General features: G+C 40.4%; 1 protein-coding gene across 7 annotated transcripts in view; it reads left to right on the top strand.

Moving 5' to 3' along the window:
* Positions 1-9,198: 9,198 nt before the first annotated feature.
* Positions 9,199-16,856, top strand: part of slmb (beta-transducin repeat containing E3 ubiquitin protein ligase slmb) — a 376,498-nt gene continuing 368,840 nt past the window's right edge. For 4 of the 7 annotated variants that reach the window (XM_065225684.1, XM_065225685.1, XM_065225686.1 and 1 more), the window contains exon 1: positions 9,199-10,411. In XM_065225684.1, the coding sequence (XP_065081756.1) occupies positions 10,352-10,411 (60 nt within the window). In that variant the 5' untranslated portion in view covers positions 9,199-10,351. The remainder of the gene's footprint in view (positions 10,412-16,856) is intronic. The other 3 variants (XM_065225681.1, XM_065225683.1, XM_065225682.1) reach the window with 3 other exon arrangements.

Here is a 16,856-nt window from a genome sequence, read left to right as displayed (position 1 = left end):
GTACTACTCCGAGACTGAATAAAATTTTCGTCAATTTCCTCATTTTCCGGCAGATTTTTAAGGTTTTCCACAGGAAACCATGGGACAAATTTTACTCATCGCTGAGTTCCTGCACTTTTGGCGATTATGAGTGAACTAAACTCAAATTTGAGTCGTTCTCATTCGCCGTGCAGTTCCAGATTAGTTTGCTATTAATATCTTCTGCATCGCAGTTCGCGATAGATTACTAAATATGGGTTCTCTTTTCCGACCATAATAGTGTGAGGGAGGGGGGTTAGTTAAACGTTGCGATATGAGAACTAATAGAGGCAAATAAATAGGGAAGACAACACCATGACCCAAATAAGTAACCAATGCATGCGGCTCACACTTAACTTGTTCTATTTCTTTCTTTCTTCATATAATGTACTAATATTAACTGCCTGAGGACAAATGGAACACGAACAAAAGATCAATAGGAAAAATTCGAACAAGAAAGGAAGAATTAAACTTGCACCGGCAAGAGGAACCAGACATAAAGAATCATGCCGGTTGGAGACAGCCAATGTATACTGGACGAGGCTTGTATCTAGGAAAAGTCGTATGTGCAGGAAGCCGTAAGTAGGATAAGAATCGTAAAAGGTGTGTGCTTGCTTGATGAGATCCTAACTTAACTTTAAATACACGGTAGGAATCGAATATCCATTTATGATTAAGGTTTTGCCCATTTTTCAGTGGGAGTGGCAATACTCATTGATGAGTGATTTATCGTACCCATTTATTAGTAACTGTTAGCAGCTAATGATTAATTGATTTACCTATTTTAGAATTACCTATACTTCACATCAGAACCTCATTTCCTTCAATTACTACTCCGTCGCAGCACACACCTTATATGGATCGCTAACCTTTACTTAGTTTCAGCATTTTCGACATTATAATCAAAAGGTGAGTTTTAAAAGTATAATTACCATGCATATAGATAAGTTAATGTACCAGAACCTGGACGGACACGAGCCTACCCAGGGGAGGACCCGGATACGACCACCCATGTGTGTCTAGAGTATCGCACGAGCTGACGAGTGCAACGGGAAGGACAGTAGGTGTATAGACTAGGGGGTTGGTCCCTAGATAAGCCTTTTTAGCGGAAGGCACAGCCTATGCACTGAACAATTACAAAATTTGACAGATGGAAAGTTATCGAATAACCTAAAGAGCCTGAATTTATAAAGAGACGACATCTTATCTATTTGACAGGTCGTCTGCTCGATTGGAATGACTTTTCCTATGACTTTGACAAACAATCGATTGTCCCAATTTTGACATGTCGCCTCTTTATAAATTTAGGCTCTTTAGAATAACCCTCCCTAATAAAAATTGTATGGTTAATTTGCTTAACGACGTGTTCTGGGTATCATCCAAACCATTTGTGGAATAGTTCAATGATTTGGGTTATCGTTCGTTTATGGTTATTTTTTATTAGGGCTGTTATCCGAGCTTGGTTACTTCTGACAGACAAGAAGTTAAATTTTGACAACCTTGACTAAGTTCTTCTCAAAAACCGGTCGATCGATAGCACAGGGATTTTCGAACATAGTAAATAACTTTCGAAATGGCACTTTTAACCTCGCTTTTAACCACGAGTTAAATTTAACTCGGCAAATGGTTCACAGCCTTAATAGATGGAAGCACATTACCGCCATCTGTTCAGCATACTACCCACCACAGTATACTCAACAGATGGCGGTAATGTTTTAGCGACGATGTTTTACAGTGAGAAATATTCAATGAGTTATGCCTGTTTGTCTGTGCTAAATCTATTGGTTTACAGCTCGCTCCTATACAAGGTGTGCTAAAATGATGATTTATGATAATGTGTTGTGATTCACAACACTTTTGTTCTCGATTCCATGGAAATGTCATACACAGCAAAAAAAAATGTAATATCGATCAACGTAATTCAAGCTGATGTATGAAATAATGATGTAAAAGCAAAAAGCAGATACAATATTACATCAATGGATGTCATTTTGTTCGCAAAATCGATGTACATCGTACAATGTGATATTACACAACCGATGGATTGACCTGGTTGCAGCAGTTTCGATGTAATATTCAACAACTTTTTTTGCTGTGTATGAAGGGCAAATCCTATGAAGCATCAAAATAGCCATGACGAAATGTAGCAGTGAAATATTTCACCATTTTGTTCCACTGAAAAGAATTGAATCTGTATTTTGTTTCCACTTTGTTTCAAATCACAAATGACGATGGTTTAATTATTATCTTTTATATGAAACTGTATAAAAGGCCAAAGATTTTAAATAAAATATTCAGTAAATCAAAATACTCCGAGTAGGCACGCTGCCTCTCGGAGGCAAGAAAAATCATTAGTTTTGATTGGATTCGCAATTCGAGTTCACTGTACCACCGCCGAGCAATTGGAGTCATCCTCGTTAACCGAAATAAACACAACGTAGGGCCTCAACATTGGATGAATCATATGGTGCCGTGACCAGGATACCGGTCATCTGGAACGAGATCTCCAATTACAACGTCGGAAGGACGAACCATCATCAGCCTAAAGTAGTGCTCAATCAAGACCTAGACGCAACCGTATCACCGTCATCGAAGTCAACAAGATGGTATTCCTAATTCCTCATCCTACAACACTTTACCCTGATTGAATCACAGCAGTTATGGCTCACTGGCAAAGTGATCATTTTTGGAGCTTTGTCCTCCAAGCTCGATTCAATCAGATCCTAATCCCTTTGCTACCTCCCGGGAACTCAGGCCTTGCACTTGGCATAGTCAGGCCAGGGTTGTCTAAGATGACACAACCACCACAACGAGTCTCCCAGCGCCAGGATCAGCATATACGTTAGTCCCATGTCGACTATTCCTATTCCGAATATGTTCCCTTACCTGCGGTTAATCATATCGAACGAAGCACTAGGAGGATGCCATTGCGATCCAACATCAAACTCGATGAGAGCCAGCCACCACTACCAGAGAAGCTAAGGACAAGCGGCTATGGAACCGGCATACATTCAAACAAGCACCATATCTATCAAACCAAGAAAGGAAGCAGCAGCATGAACGACCATTAGAACAGAATGAACAGAAGGACGCTCAACTCATCAGTCACCATCGCGAATGCAGTTGAGACACTATTGTTTTTAAAATCATGTAGCTATGGATTAGATTTTTCATACGTTCGACTTACTAGTCACTAGGAATATTTTCACAAAACTACAAATCGCAACAGGAGCTTTAATCATTTCATTACGATTTAACTAAAAAAAAAATCTTTGTATTTTTTGGGGGCCGGGATGTTGTGATTCACAACACTTTTGTTCTCGATTCCATGGAAATGTCATATGAAGGCAAATCCTATGAAGCATCAAAATAGCCATGACGAAATGTAGCAGTGAAATATTTCACCACTTTGTTCCACTGAAAAGAATTGAATCTGTATTTTGTTTCCACTTTGTTTCAAATCACAAATGACGATGGTTTAATCACAGACAAACAGACATAACACTCACAATTTGTTCATCGAACATGCATTTAACGGACAATTTAAGAGTATAGTAGTTGGTAGCACCGCCACCTGTGGCGCTCATAGTCGATTCCCTTGCGTTTGACGTTTACACACTACCGCCATCTGTTCTGCGTAGTGCCCACCACAGTGTACTCAACAGATGGCGGTAATGTTTTAGTGACGATGTTTTACAGTGAGAAATATGCAATGTGTTATGTCTGTTTGTCTGTGGTTTAATTATTATCTATTATATGAAACTGTATAAAAGGCCAAAGATTTTAAATAAAATATTCAGTAAATCAAAATACTCCGAGTAGGCACGCTGCCTCTCGGAGGCAAGAAAAATCATTAGTTTTGATTGGATTCGCAATTCGAGTTCACTGTACCACCGCCGAGCAATTGGAGTCATCCTCGTTAACCGAAATAAACACAACGTAGGGCCTCAACATTGGATGAATCATAATGTAATCGCACTTATTTAAAATAGTTCCAGTGCACCAACATCGATGAAATGTTGTGTTTCGGTTCCATTTTTAATGCAGATTACTATCAACAATCAATACGAAACTAACGATTTTAAATTGGCTCACTACTTGACTAGCCTATTGGTCCCAAGCAAACGATTAACGTATCCCATTCTAGTCGAAATTCTAGTACTACGCAATGTTTGTTTTGATTCGCTATGAAAGTTTGACAGATAAAATGAGGGGTTATTGGTTTTTCGTATGTTTCGAGGGGTGAATCGATTAGCTTGGGACCGAAGATAGTACCAGAGCTGAGCCAAAAAGTTGAGCACGTTATTTCGGGACCTTCTAGTCTTAGAGTTACCTCTATGTTACTATTATGTATTTATCTCAATACCTCGCTCAATACCCCTAAAAGGAGACAAACTAGTCAAAGGTAGGTAAAGGAGAACTGGCCGTCGGGTACTTTTTTCTTACCGTGTACGATATTATCGGCTTCGGCAATACCTTAACCTATCATCACAAACGAAGTGACAGACGACTAACTGGCGAAGAAATCAATTAAAATAATGTGGTTCGCTGTAATAGAATTTTCTTAGAAGCTTGTGCCATCAGCCACCAGATGGGCTAGTATTTTTGTTTTGATTTGAACATAGTTGATTTTGTGTGCAATATGATCTTTGACAGTGTGCAAAGAGTGTATCATTTTGTCATTTTTTTATGCATTTCAGTTTAGAGTAGAGTGAAAGAGATAGAACCAAAACATTCTAGTACATTTAGTGTTGCCATGTGGTACAATCCAGTAGTAGTGGTGTTGCCATGTGGTACACTGAAAAATTGCAATAGCAGGTGCGTCACAAAAGTTTTCGAGCCGCTCCGTCTGTCACTTCGTTTGTGCTATTATCGTCAGAGGATAAACAACGTCCTTGAGAGCTCAATTTTGGCATGTGGATACATTGTGTTTCAGAGCATCTATTGAACAAATTTTAGTGCTCTAGGGCTTTGTTTACTCCCTGACGATAATAGCATAGAGGTAACTCTAAGACCAGAAGGTCCCGAAGAAACGAGCTCAACTTTTTGACTCAGCTCTGGTACTATCTTCGGTCCCAAGCGAATCGATGCACCCCTCGAAACATAGGAAAATCCACGATCCCCTCATTTTATCTGTCAAACTTTCATAGCGAATCAAAACAAACATTGTGTAGTACTAGAATTTTGACTAGAATGGGATACGTTAATCGATTTGTTTGGGACCAATAGGCTAGTCAAGTAGTGAGCCCATTTAAAATCGTTTACCTACTGTTGGGTACAACTAACATACTTTTGGTTAAAAAGCCTGTGGAAAATTCCATACGAATTGCACACACTTGTTGAAATTACCATAGAGGTAACTCTAAGACAAGAAGGTCCCGAAATAACGTGCTCAACTTTTTGGCTCAGCTCTGGTACTCTCTTCGGGCCCAAGCTAATCGATTCACCCCTCGAAACATAGGAAAAACCAATAACCCCTCATTTTATCTGTCAAACTTTCATAGCGAATCAAAACAAACATTGCGTAGTACTAGAATTTCGACTAGAATGGGATAAGTTAATCGTTTGCTTGGGACCAATAAGCTAGTCAAGTAGTGAGCCAATTTAAAATCGTTAGTTTCGTATTGATTGTTGGTACAACTAACATACTTTTGGTTAAAAAGCCTGTGGAAAATTCCATACGAATTGCACACAAGTAAATGGAAATTACTTTGACCCGCTTTACCTACTTTTGGGTTCCTGCACTATAGTGCCGAGATGAGTGAAAAGAACTTAATTTTGGGTACTTTTTTCTAACCGTGTACGAAAAGCTGCGAAAGACCGTTTTCGAAGTTGAATCAACACCACCAGCTCCCGGATGGAAGGCATTCGCTCTCGCCAGTGATGTCAGATATACAGATTTAACTTGTATACTGAAAACCGATTTAGGATTGCAGTTCAGATATATCGACAGTGAGCATGCATAAGGGCCAATACGCGATGATCGATTCTCTTCGTCGATTTTCTCTTTTGTTAATAACTCGCTAGATTTAACGTTTCTCGATGCGTTTGCTGTTGATAGCCAATACAACCTGTTACTACTCTGCATTGAACAAATTCTAGAAAATTGTTTCGCCTAGCTGTAGCAATGCAAAGAGAAAATCGATGAAGAGAATCGATCATCACGTATTCGCCCTTATGAATGCTCACTGTCGATATCTACTGTATTCAGATTGCGAAGATTATCTCAGCTTAAGGCTGTGTTCCATTGGGTGGATTTCCACTTAATTTCCACACTTTCAAAATACATTAAAATTTTCTAAAATTTCTCCTATGATGATGTTTTTTAAAACTTATTCCTTATCTGTCAGAAATAAGTCTGATAGAATATAGCAGGTTTATTTGAAAATAATTAATCTGTTAAATTTAAATGAAAAATCATCAAATAGAACGCAGCCTGTACAGCAAAATGCAGAAGTATGTTCGCGAGCTTTCTGCACCATATTATTTTCTTACAGCAACTTACAGAAAGCTGTAGCAATTAAATTACAGCAAAAGCAAGAATGTAAGTACGGGAAAAGCCCTAGTGACATTTGGAAAGTTTTCTATGTTCGTAAACCCATGTGTTATCGATCGACTAATTTTCGAGCAGAACTCAGGCTGTGTTCCATTTGATAAATTTTCACTTAAATTTGACAGATGGAAAATTTTCAGATATACCTGCTAGAATTGATCAGTTCACGAAGATTTGCCGCACTCTTCTCTCACCCGTAAGCTTTGACAGTTTTGGGTGGTTTGTTTTGGCTCCCATTCGTTGCTATCTCTTTAACTCAGAACAAAATGATAGGGAGCAAAAAGTGAGGTTAGGGACCGTGCACTGATCTATAGCAAACTTATCTCTGACCGATAAGTTTTGACAGACACGTTCTCGAAAATCGACCGATCAACAACAGTTTTAATTTATTTTCGAAGTATCAAATTTAAGAGGAAATTCACCAAATGAAACACAGCCTCAGTCACGGTTGTCAAAATCTAACTTCTTGTGTTTCAGCAATAATTATGCTCGGATAGCAGGGTTAATCAATAACTTTCCATCTGTCAAATTTTAACCAAAAGTTTAAAAAATCCAGCAGAGCCTATTGGAAGATTGCCGCAAAAGCTCAACGCAGATGTCGCCACTGCATGATGATGATAATGTTGACAGACTGCATATAAAATTCGTGAAAATTAGCATTAAATCATAATTTTCATCAAGCCTACGTGAAATCCTTCCAATATAACATTCGAATTGAAGAAGAAAACGTTTTTACGATCAGACTGATGTGCATCTTTGACTTTTCCAGGTGAACTTTCATAAGATAGGGGAAATGTAGGTAATGTCGGCCTACATGCCCCTAATTTGGGCCCATCGCTAAAAGTCTGCTATTTATCAATTTTATCTAGATGAACGCGTTATTAGGACCGTACTAATGTATATTTTTGGTTGCTATTGAAAATTTTGTTGATTGCTGAATTTATGTATGGGCCCAAATTAGGGACACTTAGGCCGACATTACCTGCATTTCCCCTATATTCATTTCATTTCACGGCTCCATCAATGCTGCATCGTAAATATGATGGTAAACAGAAGTAAATTACTCAATTACTCAAAATAAAGATGATTTGTCATCTTGTTATCACTTTGAAGACCATCTAGCACCATTTTATAGTATGGTGCGTGTTGAGTAAATCAAGTTCCGTTGCGTTTTCCGTCGAAAATTGTGAGTATCAATCTGTTTACCTAAAAAAGGCTAAAATGAACATTTATCGAATATTGGCGTCCTATACAACCATTTTCATTATCACCAGCATGATACAATCTTTCCTAAGTAAATTCACTTAATTTCCACTTTTATCCTAGTGGAAATCGCACATATTCACCATTTTCCGAAAAATGCAGCTGCGCAGGAGGTAACCTCTCCCTGTGGGTGCAAACTTGTTATGCATAATTTTCCATGAAAACATCTCCGATCCATACCGAAATAATAACAGTTAGTTTGCAAACACGTTTTCTTACACGATTCAAGCAAAAGTATCCACCGGAAATTATTAGTTTTTCTTTATGGACCGATTTGCCCCAAAAATCGTCTGTTTTACTTGGAGAATTTGGAAACTATCCTCCTTCTAGTAGTTCTCACTTCGAAATGTAGGTGGCGAAATCTTGGAAAAGTTTCACTGCAAGACGCCAATTGGCGTCTTGCAGTGAAACTTTTCCATGCTTTCGCCACCTACATTTCGAAGTGAGAACTACTAGAAGGAGGATAGTTTCCAAATTCTTCAAGTAAAACAGACGATTTTTGGGGTAAATCGGTACATAAAGAAAAACTAATAATTTCCCGTGGAAACTTTTGCTTGAATCGTGTAAGAAAATGTGTTTGCAAACTAACTGTTATTATTTCGGTATGGATCGGAGATGTTTTCATGGAAAATTATGCATAACAAATTTGCACCCACAGGGAGAGGTTACCTCCTGCGCAGCGGCATTTTTCGGAAAATGGTGAATATGTGCGATTTCCACTAGGATGAAAGTGGAAATTAAGTGAATTTACTTAGGAAAGGTTGTATCATGCTGGTGGTAATGGAGATAGGTTGTATAGGACGCCAAAATTCAATAAATGTTCATTTTGGCCTTTTGTTAGCAAACATATTGATGCTCACAATTTTCGACGGAAAACGCAACGGAACTTGCTTTACTCAACACGCACCATACTATAAAATGGTGCAAGATGGTCTTCAAAGTGATAGCAAGATGACAAATCATCTCTATTTTGAGTAATTGAGCAATTTACTTCTGTTTACATCATATTTACGATGCAGCATTGTTGGAGCCGCGAAATGAAATGAATATATCTTATGAAAGTTCAACTGGAAAAGTCAAAGTTGCACATCAGTCTGATCGTAAAAACGTTTTCTTCTGCAATTCGAATGTTATATTGGAAGAATTTTACACAGGCTTGATGAAAATTATGATTTAACGCTAATTTTCACGAATTTTATATGCAGTCTGTCAACATTATCATCATCATGCAGTGGCGACATCTGCGTTGAGCTTTTACGGCAATCTTCCAATAATACAAAATGATGTGGAAAAAAAAATATCGCAACACTGGCTGACGATCACCAGCCGAACGGAGTGGAGTGAGTTTGGTTCGCGCAGTTCGTTGACGTCACTCGTACTGTGCAGTTCGTATCGTGTCTGTTTGTTCCGTGCGTGCTGTTTGCTTGCTTGCATTCGTACGGTAAAACTTCTGCCTGCAGCAGTGTTGAGAAGGAGCAAAGTGCACTACTTTTTCCCAAATTGAGCGGTCGCATTTGGTGGTGTAGAGGGGAAGATAGTGATTTTCAGTGCTTTTGACTGTGACTGTGTGATGGATTCCAAAAACTATTAGTCCAACCAAACCGTCCATTTTTCTTCACTGTTCCATCCGACGAGACGGGATGGAATTTGCTGGGTTGTCGTCGTCGGTGTAAGGAGCGTGAAGAGGAAGAGCAGGAATACGAAACGAAGCAGGCCTACACTTCTTGTGTTGGGTCGTCGTCGTTGGGTGCAACTTCGATCCGCGATTTCTCTTCATTGGCGGCGGCGGTGGAGTGCCATCCACTGCGTGCGAATGTGTTTGTGCTATATCTGACCAGCCACACGACACGGTTCTAACTTGCACTGGTAGTGGTGCGGTAGTGACTGCTGTCAAAAAATTGTCATTCTGATGGAGTTTTTTGTCTACTGTTTTGTAGGTTTCTCTTGCACAATCTTTTTCCCCCTGTAAGCTGTATATTTTCTAAAAAGGATTATTACTGATTCCATGTGCACAGTGATTAGTGGTGTATCGTGATAGCAACGGTTCGTGAAGTGCGGTGATAGCAGTATATTTTTCGATAATATCTTGGCAAGAATCTTTTTTTTTTCTTTTCTCCAACAAAAGTTCAATCCGAGAAGTTCGGAGCGAATGTGTGCGTGCGTGTGAATTGCGAAAGGAAGCAAAGAATAGAAAATAAAACGGTGCCCCCGTTGCGTTGGTGTTTGTGCCAAGCCCCGTGTTGGGTGAAGAAGCTGGGAAGCATATTCCAAGTCGTCAAAAAGAGCCCATCATCGAAAAAGGGAGATTCCCGAGTGTGCGAAGTGTGTGACGAATAGTAATTCTCGAGGGCCATCTACGTAGTGCTAGAAATCTAGATCTCGGAATTCTACAATCCAGAAGTATCTTTCCTGCGGAGGCGGCTGCTAACCGAGCCTAATTTCGGTGGTCCACGGATACAAGCCAGCAAAATAGACGACAACGGCAGCAGCAGTTGCACTAGCAACAGCAGCACCGAGATGATGAAAATGGAGACCGATAAAATTATGGACGATCCTCCGAACAACAGCGGCCCACAGGTAAGCAAGCGCACATAGGGGAAGGCATCATCACAGTATTATTAACATAGGGCGGAGGAACGAACGATCATTCGTTTCGTGAAGAGCTAGAATCCGGTTTCTTCGGTCGTTGCTTTGTGGGAGGCCTACTTCTGATCCAGGTCTAATCGGTCAAACGGTGGAGAAACAGGTTTCCGTCTGCTGTTGTGGTGTGCTTTCGGTTGTTGCATTTGAGCCGGGAGAAAACTAGGCTCCGCAGGTTTTCCGGTTTGCCATGAGTACCATCTGCTATGGTGCACTTTTCGGAGGATGCCTAGGTTTTGGTACGACCAGCGCACTGGAGATGGGTTAACGATATCGGTTTTGTATAATAGGAATTATAGGATTTTTCTGTAAATAAAATATTATTGTATTATATTCGAATCTTTTTAATGGACTTCTGATGTTCGGATTTCTCTAATTTTCCTTTATTTTTGTTTAATTAACCATGTTACATGGTGACAGATACGATGGTTAATTCACTTTGATACGATTTGGGCTTGGGAATTCAAGCTGCTCGAAAGGAAGAAAGGATTATTTATCAGAATTAATCAATATAAAAACTAATATAAAATATATTCCGTTTATTTGAAAAATCTGTCATTAAAATATTGGAAAACAATCTGTATGATTACAAATAAGTCTGTCTCTACTGGTCGAACTCCGACTCCTTTTCAAACAAAAATGTACATATATGATTTTAGTTTTATTGAGAGTCGTAGTCGGTCGATTTGGATCTGACTCTACAGTCCTAGTCTAATGTTCGTTGCATCAAGTTTAAAGATAGCAAGTTATTGGCATGTAGGTATACATAACGTAACATATTAGTAAACTTTGCCATAAAACGTCATAATTTTAATCTTCTCCAACTGCCATTTTTCATCCGGCTTTCAACTTCCCTTCCCGTAACAAACCGTACACAATCAATGCGCTGCAATCAAAAAGTGAAACCAATTTGAATTTAAATCGATTTTTATCCAATCGCTGCGCGGACTGGCATACCTGTCCTCCCTCAGCACTGTTAATAGGCTTTGTTTTACTACTATCGCACTACCCCTACATAGTTAGAGACAGCTTCTACCCAGCTAATCCACAATGCGCAGTGAGTTGCAAAAGCTCTTTATTTTCTGCTCAACATAAAATGAAACACTAGCGTACCACATCCGGGGACTGGATTAACTCGTTCTTTTTTTGTGCGAAATGTTCCCATTTTTATTTCCACTTTGAATTTTATGCGTGCAGCACCGTGTCGTCATTCGGCTCGTTTGACCACACATCAATCCATTATTATTGTTATTATTTGCTGGTTAGCCAGCAGTGCGGTATCAATTTGAAACGCGTGCTTCTTTTTGCGGTGTGTGGCGGAGGAATTATCTATCCGAAGTTGGACGCTAACAGCTGCTGCGTCGAATTGCTGTGCATTGGAGCGGGTTGTTGACTTAAGTGCGTAATAATATATGTTGCTGCACTGTAGTAATTCGGTGGTGTAATGACATGGCTACCCCTTAGCATCATGAAAGTCACATAATATGCCTCTGTTTGAAGATGAATCGGGAGGACCGATAGAGCAAAATGATATGCGAAGGTTTTGCTGGAAAAAAACACTCAGTTAACTTAGGTACTGTAAAACGGGGTAACTTTGATAGTATAATATAATGATATAGCCATCACAAATGCAATGTTGTCCTCTTATTGCTTACATACTCATTCAAAGGTTCATATTTCTTGAACTAAATTGTTTAAGATGCACACATGTTTTTCTACATTCATCGAGTATTATAAAAGAAACCCCAAAGAGATCCCAGGAAAACTAATGTCGTTTTCGTTTTTGCGGTGTAGCTACACCGGTGCCACACTGCCGTACACCGAAATAATTTAAGCTGTAGATATAGGATACACCTTTGTTTACAAACAGTTTTAATGAAGTTGAGCTGTCAAAGACTCGCGCTTATTCCTGCTTACACTACACCGGTGCTGCACCGCAAAAACGAAAACGACATAACTGGGAGCAATACAACTCAAAACTTATAGTTGGAGTCAATAACTTTAGAAAATGTTCAAAAACATGCACTGAACTTGAGAAAAATTCTCAACAGCTTTCTAGTTTGATCCAACAAGTTTATTACGACAGCTGTCCTGCAAAGAAACGCTCTACGAAAAGGGATGTTCCTTGGTGGAATAAAACCTTAGAGAAGTTTTGCAAGAAATCCCGGAAGCTAATTAACCTGGCAAAACTAACAAGACAATGGGATCAATACAGGGAAACCCTCACATGTTATAATAAGGAAATCCGAAGATCTAAAAGGAAGGACTGGAGGCATGCATATGAAAACATTAAACATACTCCAATTGCTGCCAGATTGCAAAAAAGTTCTTTCAAAAGATCATTCAACTGGCTTAGGAACTCTTAAAAATGAGGACGGCACTTTTACTATGTATGTGGAAGAAACATTCGAAATAATGATGAAAACACAATCTCCATGTTCAATTACCAACATAAATGAAGACCAAAATACACGCAGCGCAAACTGGCTCTGAAAAAAAAACAGGATGGAACTTCAGACAACAATGAATTAATCGACTGGGTTAGAGATTACCAACAAAGACGCTCGCAATCTGGCCAATAGAATGTTTTACCGAAAACGAGTCGAATGGGCGATTGATTCTTTTGCACCTTTTGAATCACCAGATAGGGACGTAACTTTTTCAGTACTACTTCAGAAAGGAAAAGGAATTCTGACACCCATTCTAACAGGCTTGTTTAGTGCAAGCTTAAGATTAAGTTATATTCCGATAACATGGCATCATGTATAGGTTATATTTATTCCGAAGGCTAATTAAAATGATAAACTGCATCTAAATCCTTCAGGCCGATCAGTCCATCATGCTAAAAATAATGGAGAAAATAATAAATGAGCATATCAAATCAACGTAGGGTTAACTACCCCATTTTCGGCCTATTAAGCACAACCCGTACTTAGTCTTTCTTAATCTAGCGCAGTTTAGCACCAAACGGAATGTTATTATTACCGATGGCTTCCAAATTCATTTACCTTTCCGTACGTACCGTAAGATTTGATAAAGGAAACTAATCGTTGAGATATTGTTAAAAGTTTAACACTGCTTATTGACGCCAAACTCGGCCTAACGCATTGAAACGCCAATGAATTCACTTCGGCCTATCGGATGAAGATAAAAATTGATTCGATCAGAGCGCTTCTTTTGTTTTTGGGAATAATGGATGAAAACCTACATATCACGCGTTCTCATTGACTTCGTTCGGTAGCTTATTAACTAAAGTACCGTACCAAACGCATAATTGACTTGTTAATTCTGAAATCATGTATTGATTTGAAGTTTTCTGCTCGATAGGCCCAAAATGGTCGACTAGGCCGAAGTAGTTCTCTACCCTACTTACTTACAATTCCTTTAGGTAAATATCGGTTTGCGTATCAAACTGGTAAATCAACAAACAGCTCTTCATATGCTTGTTTCAAAACTAGAAAATCTTTTGAATCAAAAGAAATTACACTAGCAGCGTTCATTGAAATTGAAGAAGCATTTGATAATGCGTCTTATAACTCAATTAAAAACTCTACGTTCAAGCATGGATTCAACCAAAGTATCGTTAAGTGGATTAATGAGATGCTTTCTAAAAGAGAAATCTCAGCAAACCTTGGAAGCTCATCCATAAACATTTGAGCTGTAAAAGGGTGTCCTCAGGCAGGTGTGCTTTCACCTATATTGTGGTCTTTAATAAATAGTTGACGAACTTCTCAAAAGCTTAGAAGAAGCAAACCTGTTCCCAATGTTTGTCGGTCGAATATGTCCCACGGTACGATTTCTTCGAGCAAATCACAACGACGGTATTTGTGTTGTAACGTAGCTTTAGCTGTAAGTTTATTTTTACGTTAGTTTTAGAGTAGTTCATCAGATGTAGTTTTACTTACAAAAATCGTGCATGTGTAGTTTTAAGGACAATTCATTTGTACTAGACAATACTTTTCACTTTTTCCTGCATGATTAAGGTAAGTTAGGTTAGGTTCAAACAATTTAGATTAACAACTTACAATTTGCATGAATTTGTATAAAACTTTAGGTAGGAACAACTAATTTCAATAATAGGTTTAGCGGTATGATTATTAGCTGTAAGGAATATTTTAATGTAATTTTAAGCAAATTTAATCCATTTTTTATTAATTTTTCACCTTCTGATAGCACGTTTAATAGATTGACTTCAATAGAATGATCTACAATAAACGAGACAATGTAGATCTTCACACTCTATCTCCCTCCTCTCTTTCGGTTCTGTCACTGTGACAGTTTTGTTGACAGTTCACCCGAGCCGCTACTGTACCGTCACAAGCAGTGTTCCCAGTGCCAACATTCTCTCCCCCGTAACACTGGCCACCAGGTTCAGTTTTACTCATCTCATCAACCTCTAGGACCGCCAATCTAGCCACCGGCCTACGCACTAGCCCCCTCGCAGTTTGTACCATAGCCTGCCGTATTCTTCCGTCCACCCCCTTGATTCCTTGGACTATACGACCTCTTATCCACTCATTCCTTCTCCCATCGCCAACTATCAAGACCAGTTCTCCTTCAGTTATCGGCTTCACCTCACCGCACCACTTCGGACGTTTAGTCAAAGTTGGGAGATACTCCCGGGTCCATCTTCTCCAAAACACGTCGAGCTGTTGTTGTATCTGGCCCCAAGAGGTTCGTAGAGCGTCCGCTGGAGTTGTTGCCGGAACAGCAGGTTGCCGCACACCACTTGAGTTGCCCAGAAGAAAATGATTTGGCGTAAGGGATTCGTATTCCTCCGATGTAAGCGGTAGATACGTGAGTGGACGACTGTTCACGACCGCTTCAGCTTCCACCATGAATGTCTCCAGCGCCTCGTCACCTAGCTTGCGGTTGTTATTGTATGCTGCGTATTGTATACGCCTTGAAAATTGGTGCCGTTGTCCGAATATATTTCGGCCGGAGAACCTCGACGGCATATGAATCGCCGCATGCACTTCACACAGGAGTCAGTGGTGAGGCTGTAGGCGACTTCAACATGTACTGCGCGTACCGTCAAACATGTAAACAAGGCTACCCATCGTTTTGCGTTACTCCTGCCTACTTTCACAGTCAATGGCCCAAAGAAGTCTACGCCGACGTACGTGAATGGGCGTACGAATGATGCCATCCTTGCAAGCGGAAGCGGAGCCATACGGGGAATCTTGGGTGAAGCCTTGTAAATCCTACACCATTGACACATCTTTATGATTTTGTTCAGTGTTGTCCTAAGCCTTGGAATGTGGTATCGTTGGCGTACCTCGTTCACGACCGTCTCTGCGTTACCATGCAGATATCTATGGTGATAACTGTCGACCACCAGACGTGTGAACACATGGCTCCTAGGGAGAATCGCCGGGAATTTCGCCTCCTTTCCAACGTTCGGTGCTGCTCCTATCCGGCCATCCATGCGAAGAATACCGTCTTCATCCAAGATCGGACACAACGGATAGATGTTGCTGGATTTTGCCACGGGTATCTGCTCTTCGTCCGGTTTCGACCTGTTGCGTGTTAACACCACCATCTCGTCCGGAAAGCTCTGCCACTGGGTCTCACGAATGAGAAGTTTCTCCGCCTTCTGCAGCTCTTCAGACGTCAACGGGCCTACGGATCGTTGGTTGCCTGTGGTTTTCCGCTTCAGATTTCCGATGAACCGCAGGACGCAAGCAACTGCGCGAGTGGCCCTGTTCAGCTGGGAAAAACGTTCCAGATCTACCAGACGTTCAGGTATTTTTACCTCCTTGTGAGCGTTGCAAGAACGCAGTTCTTCTTCTGTGGGTGATGACGGGCGTTCGCTGCTTTGGCCATTCTGTTTCTGCAAGCTGCAGGAATGCAGGACCCTTGAACCAAACGCTGTTTGCTGCCAAATCGGGACCTTTTCCCCACTTCGTCGCAATATCTGCCGGATTTTGCTTGCTAGGAACCCAACGCCAGTTTTCCACATCGGTGACAGTCAGCAACTCGCCTATTCGGCACACAACAAACTGTTTGTATCGACGATGGTCAGCTCTTATCCAGGAAAGGATCGTAGCAGAATCACTCCAAAGCACCTTCTTCGTGATGGATAGTGTGTGGCTTTCTTCCACGAACTGCATCAGACGTGCTCCTAAAACTGCGGCCTGCAGTTCCAGTCGTGGAACCGACTGCGTCTTCAGAGGAGCCACCTTCGTCTTCGCTGTAACTAACACACACTCAGGGATTCCTGCGAAGTTCAACGTACGAAAGTAGGCAGCTGCGCAGTACGCTGATTCACTCGCGTCAACGAATACATGAAGTTGTAGATCCCTGTAGCGTGCGGCAGTTGCTCCTGGAAAGTAGCAGCGAGGAATTTGAAGCTTTCTCACCTCCTCTAACAGGCTCGTCC

The sequence above is a fragment of the Ochlerotatus camptorhynchus genome, unplaced genomic scaffold, assembly GCF_037179485.1.
Source record: "Ochlerotatus camptorhynchus isolate MF236.1 unplaced genomic scaffold, CSIRO-AGI_Acam_v1.1 ptg000232l, whole genome shotgun sequence".
NCBI lineage: Eukaryota > Metazoa > Arthropoda > Insecta > Diptera > Culicidae > Ochlerotatus > Ochlerotatus camptorhynchus.
This window is presented reverse-complemented; position numbering and strand designations above follow the sequence as displayed.